This window comes from Procambarus clarkii, chromosome 39 (genome assembly GCF_040958095.1).
Source record: "Procambarus clarkii isolate CNS0578487 chromosome 39, FALCON_Pclarkii_2.0, whole genome shotgun sequence".
In the NCBI taxonomy this organism is placed as follows: Eukaryota; Metazoa; Arthropoda; class Malacostraca; order Decapoda; family Cambaridae; genus Procambarus; species Procambarus clarkii.
This window is the reverse complement of record NC_091188.1, coordinates 10332405-10353775: the sequence shown is the minus strand read 5'-3', so window position 1 is coordinate 10353775 and position 21371 is coordinate 10332405. Positions and strand designations below refer to the sequence as shown.

The 21371-nt window shown below is 39.7% G+C and overlaps 1 protein-coding gene across 1 annotated transcript in view; it reads right to left on the bottom strand.

Moving 5' to 3' along the window:
* Positions 1 to 4789: 4789 nt before the first annotated feature.
* LOC123760298 (hyaluronan synthase-like protein kkv) overlaps positions 4790 to 21371 on the bottom strand; it is a 100764-nt gene continuing 84182 nt past the window's right edge. Inside the window, 5 exon segments of the mRNA XM_045745858.2 lie at positions 4790 to 6100; positions 11512 to 11642; positions 12718 to 12973; positions 13306 to 13470; positions 17887 to 18063. Coding sequence (XP_045601814.1) covers positions 5924 to 6100; positions 11512 to 11642; positions 12718 to 12973; positions 13306 to 13470; positions 17887 to 18063 — 906 coding nt within the window. The 3' untranslated portion in view covers positions 4790 to 5923.

Genomic DNA, 21371 nt, shown 5'->3' with positions numbered 1-21371 from the left:
TTATTTGTTTATCTTATCCTTAATGATGTTGGAGTTTAAACATGAAACGCTGACTCTGAAAATGGCTAGCATGTGACACTGTTACTCGTACTGATTCAATGTAATTAACATTCTCAACAAACATGTTAAGGGAGTAAATGATGTGTACAAATAAATGGAAGAGTTTTAACAATATAAATGGACAGCTATGAACATCGCTGTTCCTGTATACATTAGCGGATCTCTCTCATGCTGATCATGGAAGCAGCCAACAAAACAAGTCACCAGTCTTTTCGTGTATCACCAAATTTGGCAAACGTATTAAAAAGCGAGAAGAATCGCACTGTCTCGCGGGTTCTAGCAAATTCTCGGACGCCTCTGACGCCAGTGTTGTAATCGCACACGACAAGCATCCCTCTGGATTTATTTACGCTTTTCTTTGGGTTTTTAGTGGTTTTGTGACTACAATTTGTAACGCATGATGTCGCCAAAGAAGCTGCTTGCTAAAGATAGTGTTGTCAAGAGGAAGAAAGACACAATTACTGTGGATTTGAAGAAGGAAATTACAGCAAAGCATGAGTGTGGTGTCTGTGTGACTGACCTCACAAGGGAGTATGGCAGGTCCTCATCAACAATTTCCACCATTAGTAAGGGAATGAGGAGGTATGGGAGGATGCTGCCTCTTCCACTGAGATCAGGGAAGTGTTGGGAATGTTTGAAAAGGTGAACGCATTCTTGGAAAAGCTGCTCTGATAAAGCAGTGACAACCCAGTGTGTGAAAATGTTTACTTAATTTATCGCTTTGTGAAAGTGTTATCACTTTCGCAGGTATATGTCGCTTGAACGTGACACTTTTTATTCTTGAATGCACCCAAACACCGCGCTCAAGCGTCATTTGAGCAAATATTTCTATAAAATCGAATTCTTATCTGATAGACTTGGGTATAGTATAAACATGTTTGCCATGAAATTTCCGTTTTCTCTAATAGCCAAATAGCCTATTTGGGAGAACGGCATTGTATTGTATCTTCGTGGTAAAACCATTGTATTGTTGACACGACGAGTGTAATCGACGTAGTTTTTTATTTAGTGCTGGTCTAACGCATCCTTGTGTGACATTTGAAATGAAATTTGGGTGAAATTCCCAAGAAGAGAGAGTCCGCCTGACTCAGAGGTGGAGTCTCCTTCCACACCATAACCCCTCTCCTTCCCACCACCTTATCGTCTCCCTTAAGCCAGCAACTACTCTTCATATGGCAAACATTAAAACAGTATAACAAAATTATAATTACATGTGCAGTATTATATTTACATCAAAAAATGTCATACAAGTATGGATGTTTTTGGGAGTGGAACGGATTAAATTTATTTCCTTTATTTTAAACGGGGAAATTTGTTTAAGACATATTTTCCAGATAACGAGCTCGGTGCCAGAACGGATTAAACTCGTTAATAGAGGTTCCCCTATATATAAAATTATTATATATATATATATATATATATATATATATATATATATATATATATATATATATATATATATATATATATATATTATATATTCCCCAAGCCAATATGCAACCGAAAACTCCTCACCCCTGAAGGATTCAAACCCTGCACCTTAGCGTATCCAGTACTTAATCCACTAGACCACATTGTTCAAAAGGATTGGAAGTCGTCAGACACTTAACCCAACCCCCGACAGCACTCTAGAGTGCTGTCGGGGGTTGGGTTAAGGGTCTGACCTTAAATTAATATGATATTTGTAAGGGTTTGACCTTAATATATGTAAGGGTCTGCACCTAAATATGATATCTGTAGGGGGTCTGACCTTAATATGATATCTGTAAGGGTCTGATGTGATATCTGTATAACCTGTCTAGCTTGGTGGCCTGAAGATACCATATTGCAGATGGTGAACCTTCTGCTACTCTGTTGTAGATGGGCTTTGTAGCTTACAAGATTTATTGATGAAAATTACGCCATCCAAGAGGTTCACGGGCATGAATAGCCCATAAGTGGTAGATTATTTTTGTGTGTGTGTGTGTTTTGTTTTTTTGTAAACGCTGAGGTAGCTGTGCTTAGGTCGCATTTAATCATCAGACTGCTATCACAGGGGAGGATACTGCATGACAGTATTTATGAGGGTGTCCAGCTGCTGGACACCTTTTTTTTTAACCAGAAGAGTGGCAGTGTTGATGGTTTCAGTGGGGGTTACTGCAAAATACAGGGACTCTTAAAGCTCTTCTAAGGTCGTTGGTTGCTTCACATTCCAGGAGATAGTGAAGTAGTGGTTTTTCTGTGATTGTTTGACAGAAGGTGCAATCCCACTGTCTCGGTTCACCACTCACCAATCAGCCTGTAAAAAAGGATAGAGTAGCTTGGGCTATTTTTATCCTTGTAGGGTGAGGAGTTTGTTGCGGGACTCCGGCTTCTAGCTGTCCATAAGGTCTTACATCTTCCCTCTGGGTCAATGGAGGACCATCGAACAATTGTATGCTCGAAGTCGAATTCATCTGGATGTTGATTACTGGTGTCAGCTCCAGAATGAACACAGCATCAAGCATACGAAGCTCCCTACGACCGTCAATGCGTGTGATTATTGTCGTATCTTTCATAATGTCTTGATTCAGGATGTTGTTCTAATATTGAAAATGTTGCTTAATACCTCCGTCTTGCAAATGAAGTGTAAGACGTCTATTCAATGTATTCATGGTATGTCTAATGTCTAATGTAACATATGTTTCTGAGCGCACATTTGCGGGGAATTTTACCCAGCAGGAGTTTGTTGGAGTACTGTTAAATTACTAGCTGAAATCTACGTTAAAAATTATTAAGTGGACTCTATAATGCAAATGGACTGTATTATATTGATTAGTCCTGCTGGGATGGGGGGGGGGGTATCCTTCCACAAGTTGGGGGGTTCATACCGTAGCCTATACCACCAATGGTGGGTAACAAAAAACTACGAAATGTTAGTTAGGTTACTACATAGGTTAGCTGAACGGTAAGGCTTATCTCGAAGAGTCGCAAAGGCCTGGCAATAGGCACGAGTTTCCTTCAGATAATCCTGGAACCTTGTAGGAACACTATGGTGACTTACTATAGAGAGAAACGCTATGGTGGAGCCTCGTGGCGCACCAGTTAGACTATACTGTCTGCTCATACTGTACTTGCCACTTAAATTATAAGTAATACACTCTTACCACTACACAGCATATATTCCAAGAAGATGGGTTTGTATTAATAATTTGGCTTACCCATTTAATTTAGAGCGCCTTCGTTATAACCGGGCAACGTTAAAACGATCGTGATAATGGCCACTAACAGAACTACAACAATTGCTCGGAAATAACACTTCCCTGGTACGATGAGTTCGATGGTTGGGCAGAAATTGTACTCTTCCTGTGTCACGAACTTGGGAAATGTAACTACGTTTGTCAATTAAGAGAAAAACGTGCAAGAGTCTTCTGTGCCAAGCGATCAGGTCGTGCTTCTGGTCTCAACGACTCGCGTCTAATGTCGTCTGGTCCCTCCCCGGCTGGGGACGCCCCCTCAGCTTGGCTCAAAACTCATCATTATTGACATAAGGAGAACGACGCTTGATTTACTGTTTATTTAGTTAAAGTAACTATTAATAAGTACTTTTTTTATCTTATTTATAGTCTTTACACTGAAAATTTTATGTTACTACAGGAGAGAGGTTATTCCTTATAGCGGATTTTGCATACGTGGCAACATCCCGTTTTCTCTGGAATGTTATTAAATCCGTTCTTTTTGAGAAGTTAGTAATATTTACAATATTAGTATGTACCTGGCATACCCGCTTTAACTTGTATGTCACGGATTAGTAGATAAAGTGTCGAAATTTCCGACAACAGTCTCCAGAGCTGCATTTGTATTGTGACACTACATTAGTATACTTCAGTTTGTCAAGAGGAGGCAGAGATATCCTTTCTCATGAGGAAAAATGTATGAAGGTTGTTATAATAAATTATATAAGGCATCCTTGCATTTTTACTGCAAGATTTACAATTTGTTAATTATATTTTGTATCACCTTCTCATCTTCTTGTATGCATAAGTGAATGTATATTTGTAATGCACTACAATGTTATCTCTTGGGGGGCGAATTTTCCACCCCTGGGACCTAATTATCCTGTCAGATGGCGGCCTAGCTTCTTACTTACGATTTCGTCGAATTCTGTATTGCTGTAATCGTTGTTCAAAAAAATTTGGCGGATTTGTTCAAGTTCGTGATGCAAGTGCTGCCAAGAAGAACATATTACGTATTGCACGACCAACATATGGAATGAAGACTCTTCTCTTATACCTGTCGGTGTATTCATTCTTATTCATATATTTTCCTGCATCAGTTGATTTACGATACACATCTGTAATGAATGTACCCGAATTACCGTCAACGAGAACATCGTGGAATGGAATCTTGCCTCCTTCACTTGTCTCAACAGTGAACTTCAAGCCTGAGAATTCTTGTAGCTTGCCACGAAGCCTCTCCAATGTGTTATCATTGTCAACACGCACAAATATACCGTCGGCGTTTCTGCAGTAGATACTACGGTTCAGCCCTTCCTTCTACATGACGGACGACTCAACATGAGACATGAATGCCTCGTGGATACTAGACGATGCACATGTTGGTTTAACTGACATAGGCAATCCACCGTTGGTTTACCTGACGTACGGACTCCCTGTTGTAGGTTTACCATACGTAAGGTCTCCCCCAATAAGGACTCCTAAACAACTAGAAAACACCTGCAACATAAATATAGAGGAATAAATTCAGGCAATTTGCTAACAACGAATATTTTATTGTTTATACAAATTATTATACAATATTGCATTTGCAATAGAAGATGGACTGACAGTACAAGAGGAGCAAATTGAGCTACGGAAATGTCAGTGAACTAATGAGAAGGAAACAGAAAAGAGAAGCGAGAATTTTCAAATATCTAGAACAGGTTCCCAAATAATATATACTACAAATCAATGAACAAAGCGGTGTATAATGAATTGCAAATAATAGATTGACTTTATTTAGATTGAAAATAGATAAACCCAATCAAGAGTCATCATTAGCTACCACAAGGATGAAAGAAGAGATAAAAAAGAAAGATATATATATGCTCTGCACTAGCATATATTAAGCATTACTTCAGGAATCATCACAGTTGCGCCTCTGCCAATTTTCTAACCCTATTCATATACGCCTCTAGAAATAATTGTCAATGGTCACTGTTGGGGGTCTATAATATCACTGCAGTGACAGCCTGGGTACTCACAACTGTTGTGTGTGTCTCAAATGACTGGCAGCCCATCCATTTGGACACGTCGGTAGAGCGACCTTTCAGAGTCGGGTCTCAATCTCCGATAATCCAGATGGCTGGGCGCTTAAAACTCATTATCTTACGACCTGATCCTACTACTGTCAGGTGCGTACATGGGGCGCATCTTACGACTGCCAGAAGCACACATGGTATGTAATTTAGGACTGCCAGTGCGTTTATATAAATAAGTACTAGGCACCTGACTGTTACCCTCTGCGTAAAAACGCTCATAGTATTTATTCTTACATAATTTATTTTACAAGGCTTCTTGGAATATTATATATATATATATATATATATATATATATATATATATATATATATATATATATATATATATATATATATATATATATATATATATATATATATATATATATACACACACTTAGTGGTTCAGAGGCAAAGAAAAGTTTTTGCCTCTGAACCACTATCTGCATACTGTACTTATAGTCGCAGACAACGATAGCCTATATAGGAGGTGACAAATTTCTATGCATATGACTAAACAGAGTCATTCCTACATCATATTATTTCGTCTAACGTTTTTAAAAAAATATATTTTCCTAAGTTAAAAATATGAGCACAAGATTCAGGTTAAGGATTGTAGATAATATTATCCTCGGTGGCTCTGTATCTCATGGCGCTTCTGACGGAGGGTGGAGGGCCGTAGTTGTCGTTGTCGGATTCGTAAGCGTCGTTGACGTTGCCGCCGCCGGGGGTGAAGACGCGCTGGTTGTCCGCCTCTGAGGCGATCGACGCTCGTGTGCGAGGCTGCGAGAGACACGTCAGGCGTTAGTGAACAAGGGACGTTGAGTAGACATGTGGTTATATATATGATCTATGTAGCTTCTTCATTAAGCTAACCTGTCTCAGTTTATCAGAATCGTGTCTATTTACAAAGTTATTTAAATTAAAATTCATAGATAATGCTTAATTTGGTTAGACTTTTAGGTTAGATAATGAAAGCTGGGCTAGATTTTTTATTAGATTTTGTGCTTCTAGTTGGGTTAGGTCTAAGTTAGCTATGCGTATAACTACAGTATAGTTTTTCAACGTAGTTCATTTAGGCAGAAAGAGTAACTTCCTTTCTTCCTTATTGTGTAGCTTCGTTAGTGCACACTGAACAGCAGATAAATAAACAGCGTTTTTCTATATGATTATAATTGGTGTTTAGTCGTGTAATCAGACAACCTGACACTACTGGAGTATAAATACAGTACACCTACTCTAACACTATTGGTCCCTTCCACAATACACCTATCCTTACACTACTGGTCCTTCTCCTACAATATACCTATCCTTACACTACGGGCCCTTCCAACAGCACGCCTAGCCTGGACATTACTGGCCACTCCCACAGTTCGCCTGCCCTGACACTTACTCTGGCCTGAATGGTTAGCGGTTTACAAATGTTAAAAATAAAACAAAACAAAAACTGAAAATAACCTCAATAACAACACAGATTTGTATGTAAAATATTTAAACCAAATATACAATGAAATATTTCAGACAATAATTTTAACAACGCAGGATACGTCAAGCCAACGCTACTTAGACACAGACAGACACAGATGGTCAGAGACCACGGAAGCAGTTGCAGTTATCAACACTGGCATTACAGACCATTACAGGCATTACAGATTATGTGTTGTAATGCCAGTTATCAACACTGGCATTACAACACTGGCATTCTGTTGCGTTCAGAAATTATAGAATAATATATACAATAACAATTAAAATCGAAGAGGAGACTAAAATAGCATGAACGGGGAATGATGTAAGGTACACAGTGAAAAGTTAAAGAGCTGTGAGGAAGTTAAAATAATAAACAGAAAAAGTTATATTCATCAAAAGGTGAACACAGTTTCTCGGTGTATATACATTTTTTTTTATCTCAACACTATATGTAGTACTAAACTATACATGGTGGTTGGTTAGCAAGCAATTGAATTAATTAGCCTTAATAACCCTCCATAAGTTGACAGGCCTTAAGCCCAACACCACCAAAATCAGGGCCTGCAAGGAATATATTCATGAAAGTTGTAATCCACTTTTCTGTGTATATATATATTGAGTTTACTTTAGCTCTCGACTAAGCCTTGGATTAAGGTATACTTGCTGGTTAGTCAAGAAACAATTGTGTAACGCTAATAACCCTCCAGTCTCCAGAGGATGGCAGGCCTTGAGCCCAACACCAAACAAGACGCCCTCTAGAAATTATTCATGAAAGCATATTTTTATTGTGTGTTTATACAACTAAAATTGATTTTAGTCCTGAAATTTAGTCGCGATTGACGAACACTTACAGGTGTACCGAGAAGCAAGGCGAAAGCCAAATACAGCTGAGGCAGAGCAAGAGGGGTTACCGAATGGTAAAAATTATACACAGGCGTTTTGCATGCAACTGGTTCATAAATGTTACAATTTCATCTGGGCGACTTACCCAGATGAAAACCTAGGAACAATGAGCGCTTTAGTAGAATGACCATAAGAGGCGGGAGTGTTAGCTAGAAGGAAGGTAGGGGACAAGCCTGCATGCGGTGGCGGCAGCAGGGAAGATAGGTATACCACTCAGAAGTGATGATGTGAAGGGTAGGGGTGGTGAGAGGGAGGGCTGAAGAGCCTCTGGTTGTCCACGTCCGAGGTGATAGAAGAACGCGAGCGCGGCTGCAGAAGAATCACAGGTTAGTGGCAATGCTGACAGCAGCATCGCCAACACCAACGTCCACTTCCCTCCCCCCTGGATCTATTCTTGGCCGGGGGGGATGGGAAGTGGATGGATGCAAGAGCTTTGATGTGGTGGAGCTGTATTGTGAAGGGTTGGTTGAGATTTGATATGGTGGAACTATACTGCTGATGGCAGGAAGAGCTTTGGTGTGGTGAAACTTTATTGTGAAGGTTGGGAGGTGATGGAATTTTACTGTGAGGTGGTGATAGAGATTTGGTGTTGTGAAGTTTTATTGTGGGAGACTGTAGGGTTTTGATGGGTTGCTGTATTGCGTATGGTTGATACAGCTTTGAAGTAGTAGAGCTTTATTATGGAGGGGTTGGTACGGTGGAGGTGTAGTGGAGCTATATCCTGGAGGGTTGCTGAGTCTTATGGTAGTAGGTGGAGGAATGCAGGTAGGTGTTACGGTAGTGGGTGGAGGAATGAGGTGTGTGTTATCAAACACGGTGGAGGATATAGGTGGGCATTATGGCATTGGTTGAATGAAACTAGGTGGATCTCATGACAACTGGTGGACGGAAATAGGCAAATCTTTTACAAGTGGATCTGAGACATGTCTGTAGTTCTTATGGTAACGGGACAATGAGTGGAATACGTTATATGGTACATTTGGGAGGAGGGAGGTTAGGTTAGGTTTCACGGTTCCATTCCTGTGGGGTCTCACGGTAACACTTTTGTGGTACCGTAACAAAGAAACCGCAGCTCCACTGTCTGTTTGGATGGATTAGCATACAGTAAGTATACTCTTATCCCAACAGGTGTTAAACATGTGTTGTGTGTAGAGAGAGACTGCATTCATTGTGAGATTTGAGCAGAGAGAGAGCAATACAAACTTTGACCAGCCTCAGTATCATAAGTGGGATTAGATCTATTACACCCATATGTACAATCTCATGATATTAGGAATATATAAGCCATTTTTTTATATTAAATATTCATGCTTGATTTAATGTGATGAGTGTGCATGCAAGAGTTGCTGAGGGAGGTGAGTGTGTGCTGAGAGAAGTAGTGGGAGGAGTTACTGTAGGGAAGGTGAGTGCTGAGAGAAGTAGTGGGAGGAGTTACTGTAGGGAAGGTGAGTGCTGAGAGAGGTAGTGGGAGGAGTTGCTGTAGGGAAGGTGAGTGCTGAGAGACGTAGTGGGAGGAGTTACTGTAGGGAAGGTGAGTGCTGAGAGAGGTAGTGGGAGGAGTTACTGTAGGGAAGGTGAGTGCTGAGAGAGGTAGTGGGAGGAGTTACTGTAGGGAAGGTGAGTGCTGAGAGAGGTAGTGGGAGGAGTTACTGTAGGGAAGGTGAGTGCTGAGAGAGGTAGTGGGAGGAGTTACTGTAGGGAAGGTGAATGTGTGCTGAGAGAAGTAGTAGAAATTTATTTGGAATAAATTTTTGCATAGAAAGTAGAATAAGAAAACAGCATTCCATAAATATGTATAAAATAGAATTGCACTCATTAAATAACACATACAGTAGGAAAGCCTACAAAATAATATATAAATACTTTTTGTTATTTTTTCTCGACCAACAAAATAATTTCATTATCTAATTGCCTTTCAAAAATTTAAAAATCAGTCAGCCAAGCATATCATACAGCTGCAATGGAGTATAAGTAACAAATCCTAGCAGCATGATCACATAGCCTAGCAACAGGGGTCATAGACATGGTCACATAGCCTAGCAACAGGGGTCATAGACATGGTCACAGAGCCTAGCAACAGGGGTCATAGACATGGTCACAGAGCCTAGCAAAGGTCACAGAGCCTAGCAGCATGGTCAAACTGTTGGGTTCAACATTACTGAGCTAAACACTCGCACAAAATCTCACAAAGCAGAAATGTGTGACCTGCTTAGAAGACAACCCGTCCTCCTAATAGAACGTCGCATTTTATACTATACCTAAGGGCAAAAATCGTCGTACTAGAAAATGGGAACGGATCGCGAAATTGACATACTGTCCCGTCTTCTATTTGGGGTCCTCTGGTAGGTAAGGATAAGGCACTTTAGTACGACAGTTTCTTGACGTTGGGAAACCTTAGGAGGACGGGCTGCTAAAACCACCAAAGCGACTGTAATAACATGTTCCCAACACAATATGGAAATTATTATCTAAATAATTAGAATAATCATTTGACTTAAATACAGACTTCAACAAACTTTCACAGACAATGAACACTGAACATGTAATACATGAAGGCTGTAAAGATGTCTTTTTTTACCTTAAACAGCCTAAATGACTTCTACGGCAGCAGAAAAAGAAGTGCGCTGTTTTGAAGGGAAAAATAATGTTATTTCTAGAGTTGGAACAATACAATCAATCTTACGTCATCTTGTGCAAAATAATACAATCTAATATTTAACATACTAGTGGAAGATCGAATCACTCTATCAAATACTTCGCCAAACATTACATACATTATTTTTAACTTAATTGTACACGACTATTTAAATGTTCTTTTTTGATAATAAATGTGTTCATTAGAGGGATATACACCCAGAGGTATACTTCGCCTCTAGGCGTTTAGTACACTAAGAGTTTATTATGATGTATACCTGCCGGTTGGTCAGCAAGCTCTTTTGGTAGTGTTCATAACCCTTCCCGAGGTAGAGAGGCCTTAAGCCCTCCCATACCAGCGAGTCTACCCTTAACAAGAGCGCCAATCGTCACCCTCACTAACATGATGTACTATTGAAGTACATGATCAAAATGTGTAAATAAAAATTATCTGGTGTTACAGTTGCTTGCATAATGATAGCAAATGTTTTATCTATAACACCGATCTTACCCATGGTTTACACAGGCTAATGTATGGTTGACTGGCAATGCCATCCTGGTGTACTCAGTGTATACCAGCCGCCCAGTGTATATAAATACTCTACATTTAATGTTCACTTTACTTTAATGTTCATTCCAATAAGGGATTAATCCAACACGTAAGCAATATTCAGTTTACTACTATATATTTCTTTGGCATTTCGACCACAATAACATTCTTAACAATTAATTAGATTGTGGGATCCTATTCTATTGGTAGTAAGAGATTAGGCTGCGGCCGTGGAATTACGACGTGACGATAAATAAGGAATATTTTCGTCTGTTGTTGTTGTTTTAGATTTAGCTACTCAGGACATAATGTCCATGTAGCACGGGCTATAGTGAGCCCGTAATTGAGTTCGGTTATTCCCGATAACCATGTTACTGGGATATGATGACAAGGAGCTGGGATATGAGGAAAAGGAGCTGGGATATGAGGAAAAGGAGCTGGGATATGAGGCCAAGGAGCTGGGAAATGAGGGCGGAGTAAAGGAATGGTATCCAACCTCTTGGACCATCGGCGATCGAACGTCGACCCTGCAAGAAACGTTGCTCTGCCAACAAGTTCAAGTGGGTGAACAAGGAACTCGGACAAGGAACTTGTGATCTATAAAGACAAAGGGTTGGAATGAACATGCTTCAAGGCGTACCTTCTTGGCTCCCATGGTCTGCATTTTGGACTGTCGTCTTTCCTGAACCACCGTCTCTCGCCTCTCAGCCAGGGCCTTGATGGTCTCTCGACGCATGCTCAGACGACGCATTTTGCCGAGCACTGGCGTCTCTGTGGGCACCACAACAACAATTAGAGCACCGTTTTTCAACCAGTGTGCCGCGGAGTGCTCACAGGAAGGTCAAAAATGCCAGGAATAATAAGGAATATGAACATTAATTAAAAAAAAAAAAAATTGAAATCCATAATCAACATTACTTAAAAAACAACGCTGTGATAAGAATTATAACGGTTGTAAATATTTTAATTCAACCTTTATACCCGTTTTTATATATATAACGTCTCTTCTTGAACAAAAATCTGGGACCAGATTCACGAAAGCACTTACGCAAGCACTTACGAACCTGTACATCTTTTCTCAATCTTTGGCGGCTTTGTTTACAATTATTAAACAGTTAATGAGCTCCGAAGCACCAGGAGGCTGTTTATAACACTAACAACAGTTGAATGGGAAGTTTTCACGCTTGTAAACTGTTTAATAAATGTAATCCAAAGCCGTCAAAGATTGAATAAAGATGTAAACGTTCGTAAGTGCTTTCATGAATCTGGCCCCCATAGTCTTTAACCATTTTAGCGCCTTGGTTAGTGTGTCCAGACTTGAGAATGGTTGAAAATCTCTTGAGTTAGAGCACTCGATCTTTACACTCATTAGTGAGTCTTAAATTGTTCAAAATGTTTCATTGTTAATTCAAAATTAAAATTGTTAAAAGACAGAGACATATATTTATTAGAATGAGGCTTAAGACTGCATGTGTTAGACTTAGGATTACATATGTAGGCCTAGGACAGATTAGAAAACTCATAGGACTTAACCTAATCTGCCCTAGGCCCTAAAAAAGCAATTCAAAAGAGAGAGAGAGAGAGAGAGAGAGAGAGAGAGAGAGAGAGAGAGAGAGAGAGAGAGAGAGAGAGAGAGAGAGAGAGAGAGAGAGAGAGAGAGAGAGAGACAGACAGACAGACAGACAGACAGACAGACAGACAGACAGACAGACAGACAGACAGATCGACAGAGATAGAAACAGAAACAGAGACAGACAGAGACAGAAAACTGCTCGGGACAGCAATCCAGCTCACTAACAAGGCTCTGCCTCAGGCTACACTTTGGATAAGCCTCTAGTTCGCCTACCAGTTTCCATTCCATTTTCTGCGGCTTCAGCCGAGATGCTGAAGAAACGCTTCTTGAAGGCCACATCGAGCGTGCCAATGGCCTGCTTCTTTTGCCTGTGTCTTTCCAGATTGTGGATGGTCTTGCGTCTTCCAAGTTGACCTCCTTGCACGCTGTCGCTGTCATAGTCGCCATCAATGCCTTTCAATCTCTGTAGCTGTCGCACGATGTCAACAGCATTCCTTTGGATGAAGGCATCCTCTGTAGCGTCTTCAGCCTGGCAATGGTACAGTAGGAGTAATTGCAGCACTATAGTTTCAATACTGCTTTATTAGCTTTTCAAAATTTGTTCCAACATTATATTTCCATTATATATTGTTGAGAATTATAATATAATGAAGCATATTTCTGTAAATATGTTTCCACAGAAAGACAAACCAATATTTCAAAAAATATTTATTTACACATTTAAATATCCACAAATATTGATATACACTGTAAATATATTTCCATGAAAAACACACGTAATTTAATCATAGAATGCATATTTGGTGTTACGTTTAACCGATACCACATTCAAATTAATCTTACAAAATATACTTAACAAACCTTCTTATTGCAGCAGGTGAGTTCGGTGGAGGAGAGGATATGCGAAATAGTCCCGAAGCGATGGAACAACATGGCCACGAACTGGATGACTAAGATGAGGGCGAAGAAGAACACAAACACCAGACCAATGGGCTCCAGTTGGAGGTACTCTTGACTGATGAGCACCTGAGCGTCACACGGGGGAAGAAGCACACGTGAGACACGGGACCAAGAACACACGCGGTCGGTATCGCTACATTCTGGAGTGTACAGCTGAGGTAATTGACCCGAAATTCTGAGGTGCTAACAGGAAGGAACATTGCTCATTAATCCAGTCAATGAACCATGGGGGTAGATTGCTTTATGTAATAACAATGGTTGGCGCGAGTTGGGGGTTATCGCTATATATTTTTAGCTGCAAGTTTACCAGCTGACAAGGTGCTGATTGTGATATTTCAGGAACAAAACGAAAGTACATATGTTACTTTATATTGGAAGAGATGTATAAATATATTGAATTAGAAATTTGATGAAAGTTACATATATTATGGAACATTTCTCGTAATTAAGCAATCATTATATTAGGCTGCATTCCATACATATTTTGTCACCATATATTTAATTGCTGACAAATTAGACCAATACTCTTCTAAAACAATTTTATCTTACTATTAAACTCAAAGGAACAGAACTAATATATGACAGTGTCAGACCACGAAGAATTGAAAATAAATTTCGTTAAGTACTTTCGTATTTAAAAAATATATCTTCAGATATATTATTTTATCATATAATGATAAAATTAAACATAATTACAATCATTACGCGTTTTGTTATTTTGATGAATTTCTCTTATGTAAATAATATACTGAGTTTTTTTGTAAATTAACTAAATCCTTATCTCGTACAACCCTTTATGAAGTTATTTATTTAATTGTGGCGTAGAAAATACATCCCACCCCGGGCGATCATCATGAGTGTATCACGAGAGAAAACGAGTGATCACTTGGCTTGGAGGGCTGACTATATTGTTTCTTCCCAGCACACACTATGGGGGGACCCCAAAAACTCCTTGTCTAAATCTATTTCACACTCGTTAAAAATTGAACCCTGTTGTTATATATATATATATATATATATATATATATATATATATATATATATATATATATATATATATATATATATATATATATATATATATATATCATAAATGCAAAATACTAATAACACCTTATAAGTAATATACATGCAACAGGAAAAATATGAAAACGGATTAAATTCTCTTGTTTTGACTAATACGTGAACATGGCAGTCACGGAACAAGAGAAGACCATGCACAAACCACACACACACACACACAGTTGGCATGCACTGTGGAAAGACAAGATAAGGATTAGTTCATACCCTGAAAGGAAAACCAAGTAGTCATAACCAGTTCTCGCTGCCTATACCAACCAACAGAATAGAAACAATAAAAATGTAAATAAACTGTTCACGAAGATCACAAATAATTTAAGAAACATATTATGGGTGACATAGAGCCAATTAAAGGCATGACTATATATGAGATATAGTCATTTGAATGAAAATTTTCAATGCAACAATATATGGATATAATTGATTGCCCGTACATGTAGATGTGGCATCTCGACATATATATTCCTATCTCCCATCATGACCATATTGCTGCACTCTCACATACATACCCCTGCCCTCAATAATGCCCACATAAGCAGCGCACTCACTTGACCCTGTAGCAGAACTCCCTACATGTCCCTTACCCCCCCCCCCTCAATAAGGCCCCTGTAGCACCACTTCACATATGTACCTAACATATGCCGTGACTTTCAAATACATCCCAGCAGCAAGCACCCCCACATATGCTCAATTCAATTTCTTTCTTTATCATGCACCCCTATACCCATCCCGTGGGCGGTGGTGTACATGATTACAGAGGCACATAATCGGTTCAGGAACTCCTACCCACAACATTTCCATGTAGTCGTTATCCTCACATGTCCCTAACCTCTCCCACATGTCCCCCTTCTTGGTAGAGACATGTGGGGTAGGAACCCCTTTCCCCAACCAGCATTAACTTCCACTAGTACACTCACATTACCATCCACCACCACCACCGCATCTCCAATTACCCTGAACCAGCATCCTCCTCATCCAAAATCTCGCTGCCTGTCCCTCCTCGCCAATCCAGGCTACCACTGCATTACTACTGTTACAGAAAATACAGTGTTAAGTCAGATTTGAAGTCAAGGAGTTAAATTTACTTGTGAACTTGACTCCAGCAACGCAGTCAGATGTTGTAAGGATAGGAAGCTGAGGCAGGGAGAGCAACGGTGCCAGGGCTCCGTGGCTATAGTGACCCAGTGCCACGGTGCTAGGGCGTGACCCAGCTGCAGGGTCAGGGAGAGCCACGGTGCCAGGGCTCCGTGGCTCTCCGTGGCTATACCCAGCTGCAGGGTCAAAGAGGAATGCATATTTTCATTGCTACAATAAATAGTTACATATTTTGGCGATCTAATATATCATACATCAGCGAGAACTGGCTATAGAAGACCAGCCAAAAGTGGTCAAAATGCCGAGATAACCATTAAATAAGGACTTCTATGAGGCAAGGGACCTCCCTAAACAGAGAATCTGAGTTATACCTCATTAGAGCAATCAACCCATTCCACCATAGAGCGGAAACTATCACTAGGTGGGGAGATCCTCACTAGGTGGGAGATAATCACTAAGTGGGAGATCACTAGGTGGCTAGTAGATAGTCACTAGTTACTAAGTGGGATAGTCTCTTTGTGGGGGTAGTCACTAGGCGGGAGGGGTAGTCACAAAGAGCGAGGTAGTCACTAGTTGGGGAGTAGTCACTAGGGTTGAGGTTAGTGACAACAGCTATAAGGTTGGTAATGCCACTAGGTGGGGACAGACGCCACACACATACAACCATAACAAGGCCGGACAGGACTATCCAATCACTATTACTCTCAAAGTCACCTAAATAAGACTGAATATCATAATCACTTGATGAAAGAGATCACTGATAAGGGATGCTACTTAGGCAGACATTTTAGTCATAAATTACAGTCCCGAAATCATTCATCAGGTAGGGATCAGTCGGCAGGTGGGATTAGTTCAAGGAGGCAAGAATCATAACTAATTGCCAATTGTCATCGACGCAGACGGTCGTGAGTAGGGTATACTATCAGCCGCAAAGTACATACAGTTACTGCATTTGTACCAAGCGCAGGTAGCCAGGATGTTAGGTACTAGGTACCCGGGTGTTAGTCAGCTGTCACGGGCTGCTTCCTGGGGGTGGAGGCCTGGTTGAGGACCGGGCCGCGGGAACACTAAAAAGCCCCGAAATCATCTCAAGATAACCTCAAGATAAGAAGGAAAACGAGGTAGTAACAGAGGCAGTCTTTACCTAAGGAATATAACTAGAAGTAATCTATCAGGTAAAGTTAAAGTCATATGGAGTTGATAACCTAACCCAAGAGCCGCCAGACGAACATAAAGGTAAGGAGAGTTATCAAACTGTTAAAGTTTGATATGAAGATATAATAATTACAAGATAACATTCAATTTTGAGCTATTACAGGTATGCTTCAAAAATTATTCATTTGTTTAAGCATTTTGCATATTATTGACAAAGGAATGCAAAATACCTTTACTTTGTTATAATAATTTTAAAGTGATACGCCTTTTAGCAATTTATAAAAACAATTAGCAACCTATGGAGTAAAACTGAAGTTTCACTGTGTTAGTAGTCAAAAGGTTCAAAGTTGTTTAAAAACTGGAATTTCAAATAAAGGTAAAGCAAATTTATATTTTAAAAGATTAATATCATTTTAAATTTTAAGTTTATTCCACGTGCAATTTCAGAGCTGGCCAGCTTGTTCCAGGGTTAAACCGTGGCAATGTTATATACTGAACCACTGAATAGCATTGGATACACAATTCTTTTTTTGGATGGTTACATTATGTCTTACTTTAGTCTGAATACCAATTATTAAATGAACACACAGGATAATCGGTTTCTAATTTTTGGGTGATAACAGAAAACCATGAGGTCATTTCAGTCAGGTAGGTATCATGCTGAATCAGTGCTAGCATGCTAGGTCAGGAGTATGTCATGCGGGGGTCAACCTAGCTGTTGTAGTGGGTCAGCAGCTGAAGGCCACATGCAGTTGTGAAGGAGTAACCTCCCGTGTTGCCCCAAGAGTCTCCCATATTAAGAGGAGCTGAAGAGAGGACTGGTGAGGGTAGGGCCTGCAAGTCCTGGGGCACCACAAGTAACAGCAGCAGAGGCAGGATCCCGGTTACCTCCTGAGTTTCTGGAATAATAGTGATGTTTTCTTTGATGCCGAGTGGCCAGTCGATATGTAGTTCGTCTTTGTTGAGCTGGAGTAGGAACACGATGAGGACAAAGAGGGCGTTCAGCATGAAGAAACCGAAAAAAGATTTGTTTCTCAGCTCCTCTAGCTCGATCTCGGCTTGTTTCTGTTGGGGAGACACGGACGCCACACACATCACAGACAAGTTACCAAGGACGGCTTTTCAACGTGTGTTAGGCTCAGGCCCACCTACCTCACTCGTCGCCTCGATGAAGGTAATGTTGGTCTTGACGCCTAGAGGCCAGTCGATATGGATAACATCTTTGTTCAGTTGGAGCAGGAAGACAATAAGAACAAAGATAGCATTCATCATAGTGAAGGAGAAGACTGCTATATTGCGAAGTTCCTTTAAGTCACCCTCCATTTTTTTCTAGAGGGGGGGAAGAGAAGGGGAACGGAGGGTGAGGTTAGTGCGTGCATACCCGTAACCTTGGAGAGAGACTTGCATTAATAAAGTCCATCTTAGAAGATCAGTTTTATTAAGAGTGGTGCTGCTTTGAATTGGTTATGAAGATAATAGGAAAAGCATGTATTTGAACCAGCGCCGTGAAGCTGACCACTTGTATAAAACTGACCTTCGGAAGGTGAATAATAATAATGAAACCTATAATTTGTACAATATAATTACCCAAAAGTCTCTATGTACAGAATGATATTGAATAGTTCCTTTTCTATTTTCATATCGTCCATCTATCTACACTAATAAGCTTTCATCTATATAAGCTTTATATATTCTATACAAGAAACCCAATAGTTTCTGACATGCTCCAAAAAGTTTTGTTCATGCCATGGCTTCTGTTAATACTTAAATAATATTTTAACATTCTAAATTAAAATAATTTCAAGCCAACGAGCATAATAAGTATACCATTTATTCCTGATAATATATGCATGTTTTATATAGTCTATTTCACTTTTTCTAATTGCGTAGCGAAAATAAGAACGTATTTTTTTTTTTTTTTTTGCTGTTCAGTAAGATCGTAATACTGGGCACACTGTCACATCAGGTCAGCAGTGGAAGAGTATGTTAACGATCTACTTTTTATTAAAATTCTATAACTATCTACGGGCTCACCATAGCCCGTGTTACTTGGAACTTTTTGTTCCGGGTAGCGAATCTTTAACAACAACATACTAAAAATCACTGGCGTTGTTCCTACTAAACTAATTATGATGTAAAGTTATTCTTCTACAAGCACTTCCCGCTCACCCGTTTGGTATCCTTGCTCTATGGAAGTCTATCTGAGAGGTGTAGTGGTCTTAACAAACTTCCGGAGTTTGATAGGCCTCAAGTCATACCAAACCAAGAAGCGTATCTCCCCCTTCTAGGTGTGCATACACTAAAGTAACTCTAGTCCTGGACTATATCCAGGACTAAATTATAATTCCTGGTTGGTTAGTGAACTATTTTGGTGGCTTCACCCTCCAGCGATTGATAGGCCTAAAGCCCTTCACCTATACACCGCCATAGTGTACTACACATGTCTGAAATGTACACGGTCAGGTACACACGTGGACTTTGTTGACACACGTGGTCTTTGTTTACACACGTGATCTTTGTTGACACACGTGATCTTTGTTTACACACGTGGATTTTGTTGACACACGTGGTCTTTGTTGACACACGTGGTCTTTGTTGACACACGTGGTCTTTGTTGACACACGTGGTCTTTGTTGACACACGTGGTCTTTGTTGACACACGTGGTCTTTGTTGACACACGTGGTCTTTGTTGACACACGTAGCCTTTGTTTACACACGTGATCTTTGTTGACACACGTGATCTTTGTTTACACACGTGGATTTTGTTGACACACGTGGTCTTTGTTGACACACGTGGTCTTTGTTGACACACGTAGCCTTTGTTGACACACGTAGTCTTTGTTGACACCTGTGGTCTTTGTTTACACACGTGGAGTGTGTAACGACGTAACGGAATATGAACAATTGCAGCTGAAAATAATTGGAGAGTAGTGAAAGGCCTTTGAGGTAGGTCGAATATAATTAATAAATTCTCAAAACTTTTTTTTAGCTCCGAGGAAAACGTATTTGTGTCACATTAAAGATTTGTTTCGGAATGTGTTTCGATAAACTTATACTCGGAATTATGAAATATATAATTAATAAGTATATATCTTCTGCTAGAATGATTATTCCGACGATAATCGCAGATTCAAGATTTAATCTTATAATCAAACGTTTACGATAGTCTGCTGTCTAATTTAAGTATACAGCGCTCTCATTCGTAGTTAAAATACTTTCCATTCCCATTAGTAAGAAAAAGATAGAAAATACCGTATACTGAGAGAACATAGACCATATACTAAGAAAACATACAATCTATGTACTTGGAGAACAGAAATAGTATACCAAGTGAATAAGAGAACGTACACTAAGAGAACAAAGACCGCATACTCGGAGAACAAAGATCGTATACTAAGTGATGTATACTGGAAGAGCATGCTTCTATTATCTTGGGGACCATGCACCCCCACGGCCTCAGTCGGAAATTTCAAAAGACTTTACACCAAACCTGCGTGAATATTTTTGTATAAACCCTGAAAATGCGGCATATCAGAATAACTCGAATTTATGGAAAAAAAATCTGGCAGGACTATTAAATAAGTATGAATCTTGCCTTAGTTTAATACAAACAAAATGATCTTCAAGTCGAACTTTAAAGTCTTATAGGCCAACATGATTGTTACGGGAACTTTGCCACGCCACTTTTTTTAGCTCAATGTTTCAGGGTAGTTCACATTACTATCACCAAGATTAAGGAAGGCGCAACATTGCATCAACGGATTTATGATGATCATAATTATACGCGCAATTACACTATACATCAGTATTAATTTAAATGCGAGAAAATCCCACTTTTTGGATACATAGCATGTAGACATTGAGGAATGCATCACGGGGGAGGCTCGCACTGCATGAACAGTTAGTGCCTTGAAACAAATATGGCGTGGAATATGTCACATATATACTTATTTATATGGGAAATAGTGACTATAAGCAATAAGTCCTATATGTGCTGTCTTGTGCGAGAGCGGGTTGGACAGACACAGCCAGAGGACACGTTGAGGAAATGAGAATTCGACATTTGAGTCTCAGTACCGCGAACCAGTTAATCGATAAATTTCCGATAAGAGCTAATTCGTAGGATTTCTTGTTGCGAGGTGATGATATAGTTCGTTTCTTTTAAACAGTTTTCCAGAATAGGCTGCTGTTATGCATCCATGTTTCCTTCCTTCTGGAAGCTAATTCAATGGTCCTGTTTGACTTGGTATTAGATGTGACACTGTTGTGGTACGCTTAGCTAGCCGCTACAACAGCTTACCAAGCTCTAGTTCATGCAAATGTGAGGCCAACATGCAAATGGAATTACCAATGCAAATGTTCTTCTTTTTCCATTATAAGATTGCAAAATAACAAAGCGGATTCTGCCACTCAAGTATTACAATTTTCAAGGAGTTATTCAGAAGTACTGAATTAACTAATGCTGCACTGTATCTAAACGCGAAACTCTGCCACAGATATGGTATCAATACCTTCTGTAAGATTATATAAATATATGTATATACATATACTTAATTTTCCAGTACACCTTTGGTTAATGAAGAGAGGAACTAGCTAAAGTAGCGGTGAGCGAGGGGTACAGATACACAACACCTCT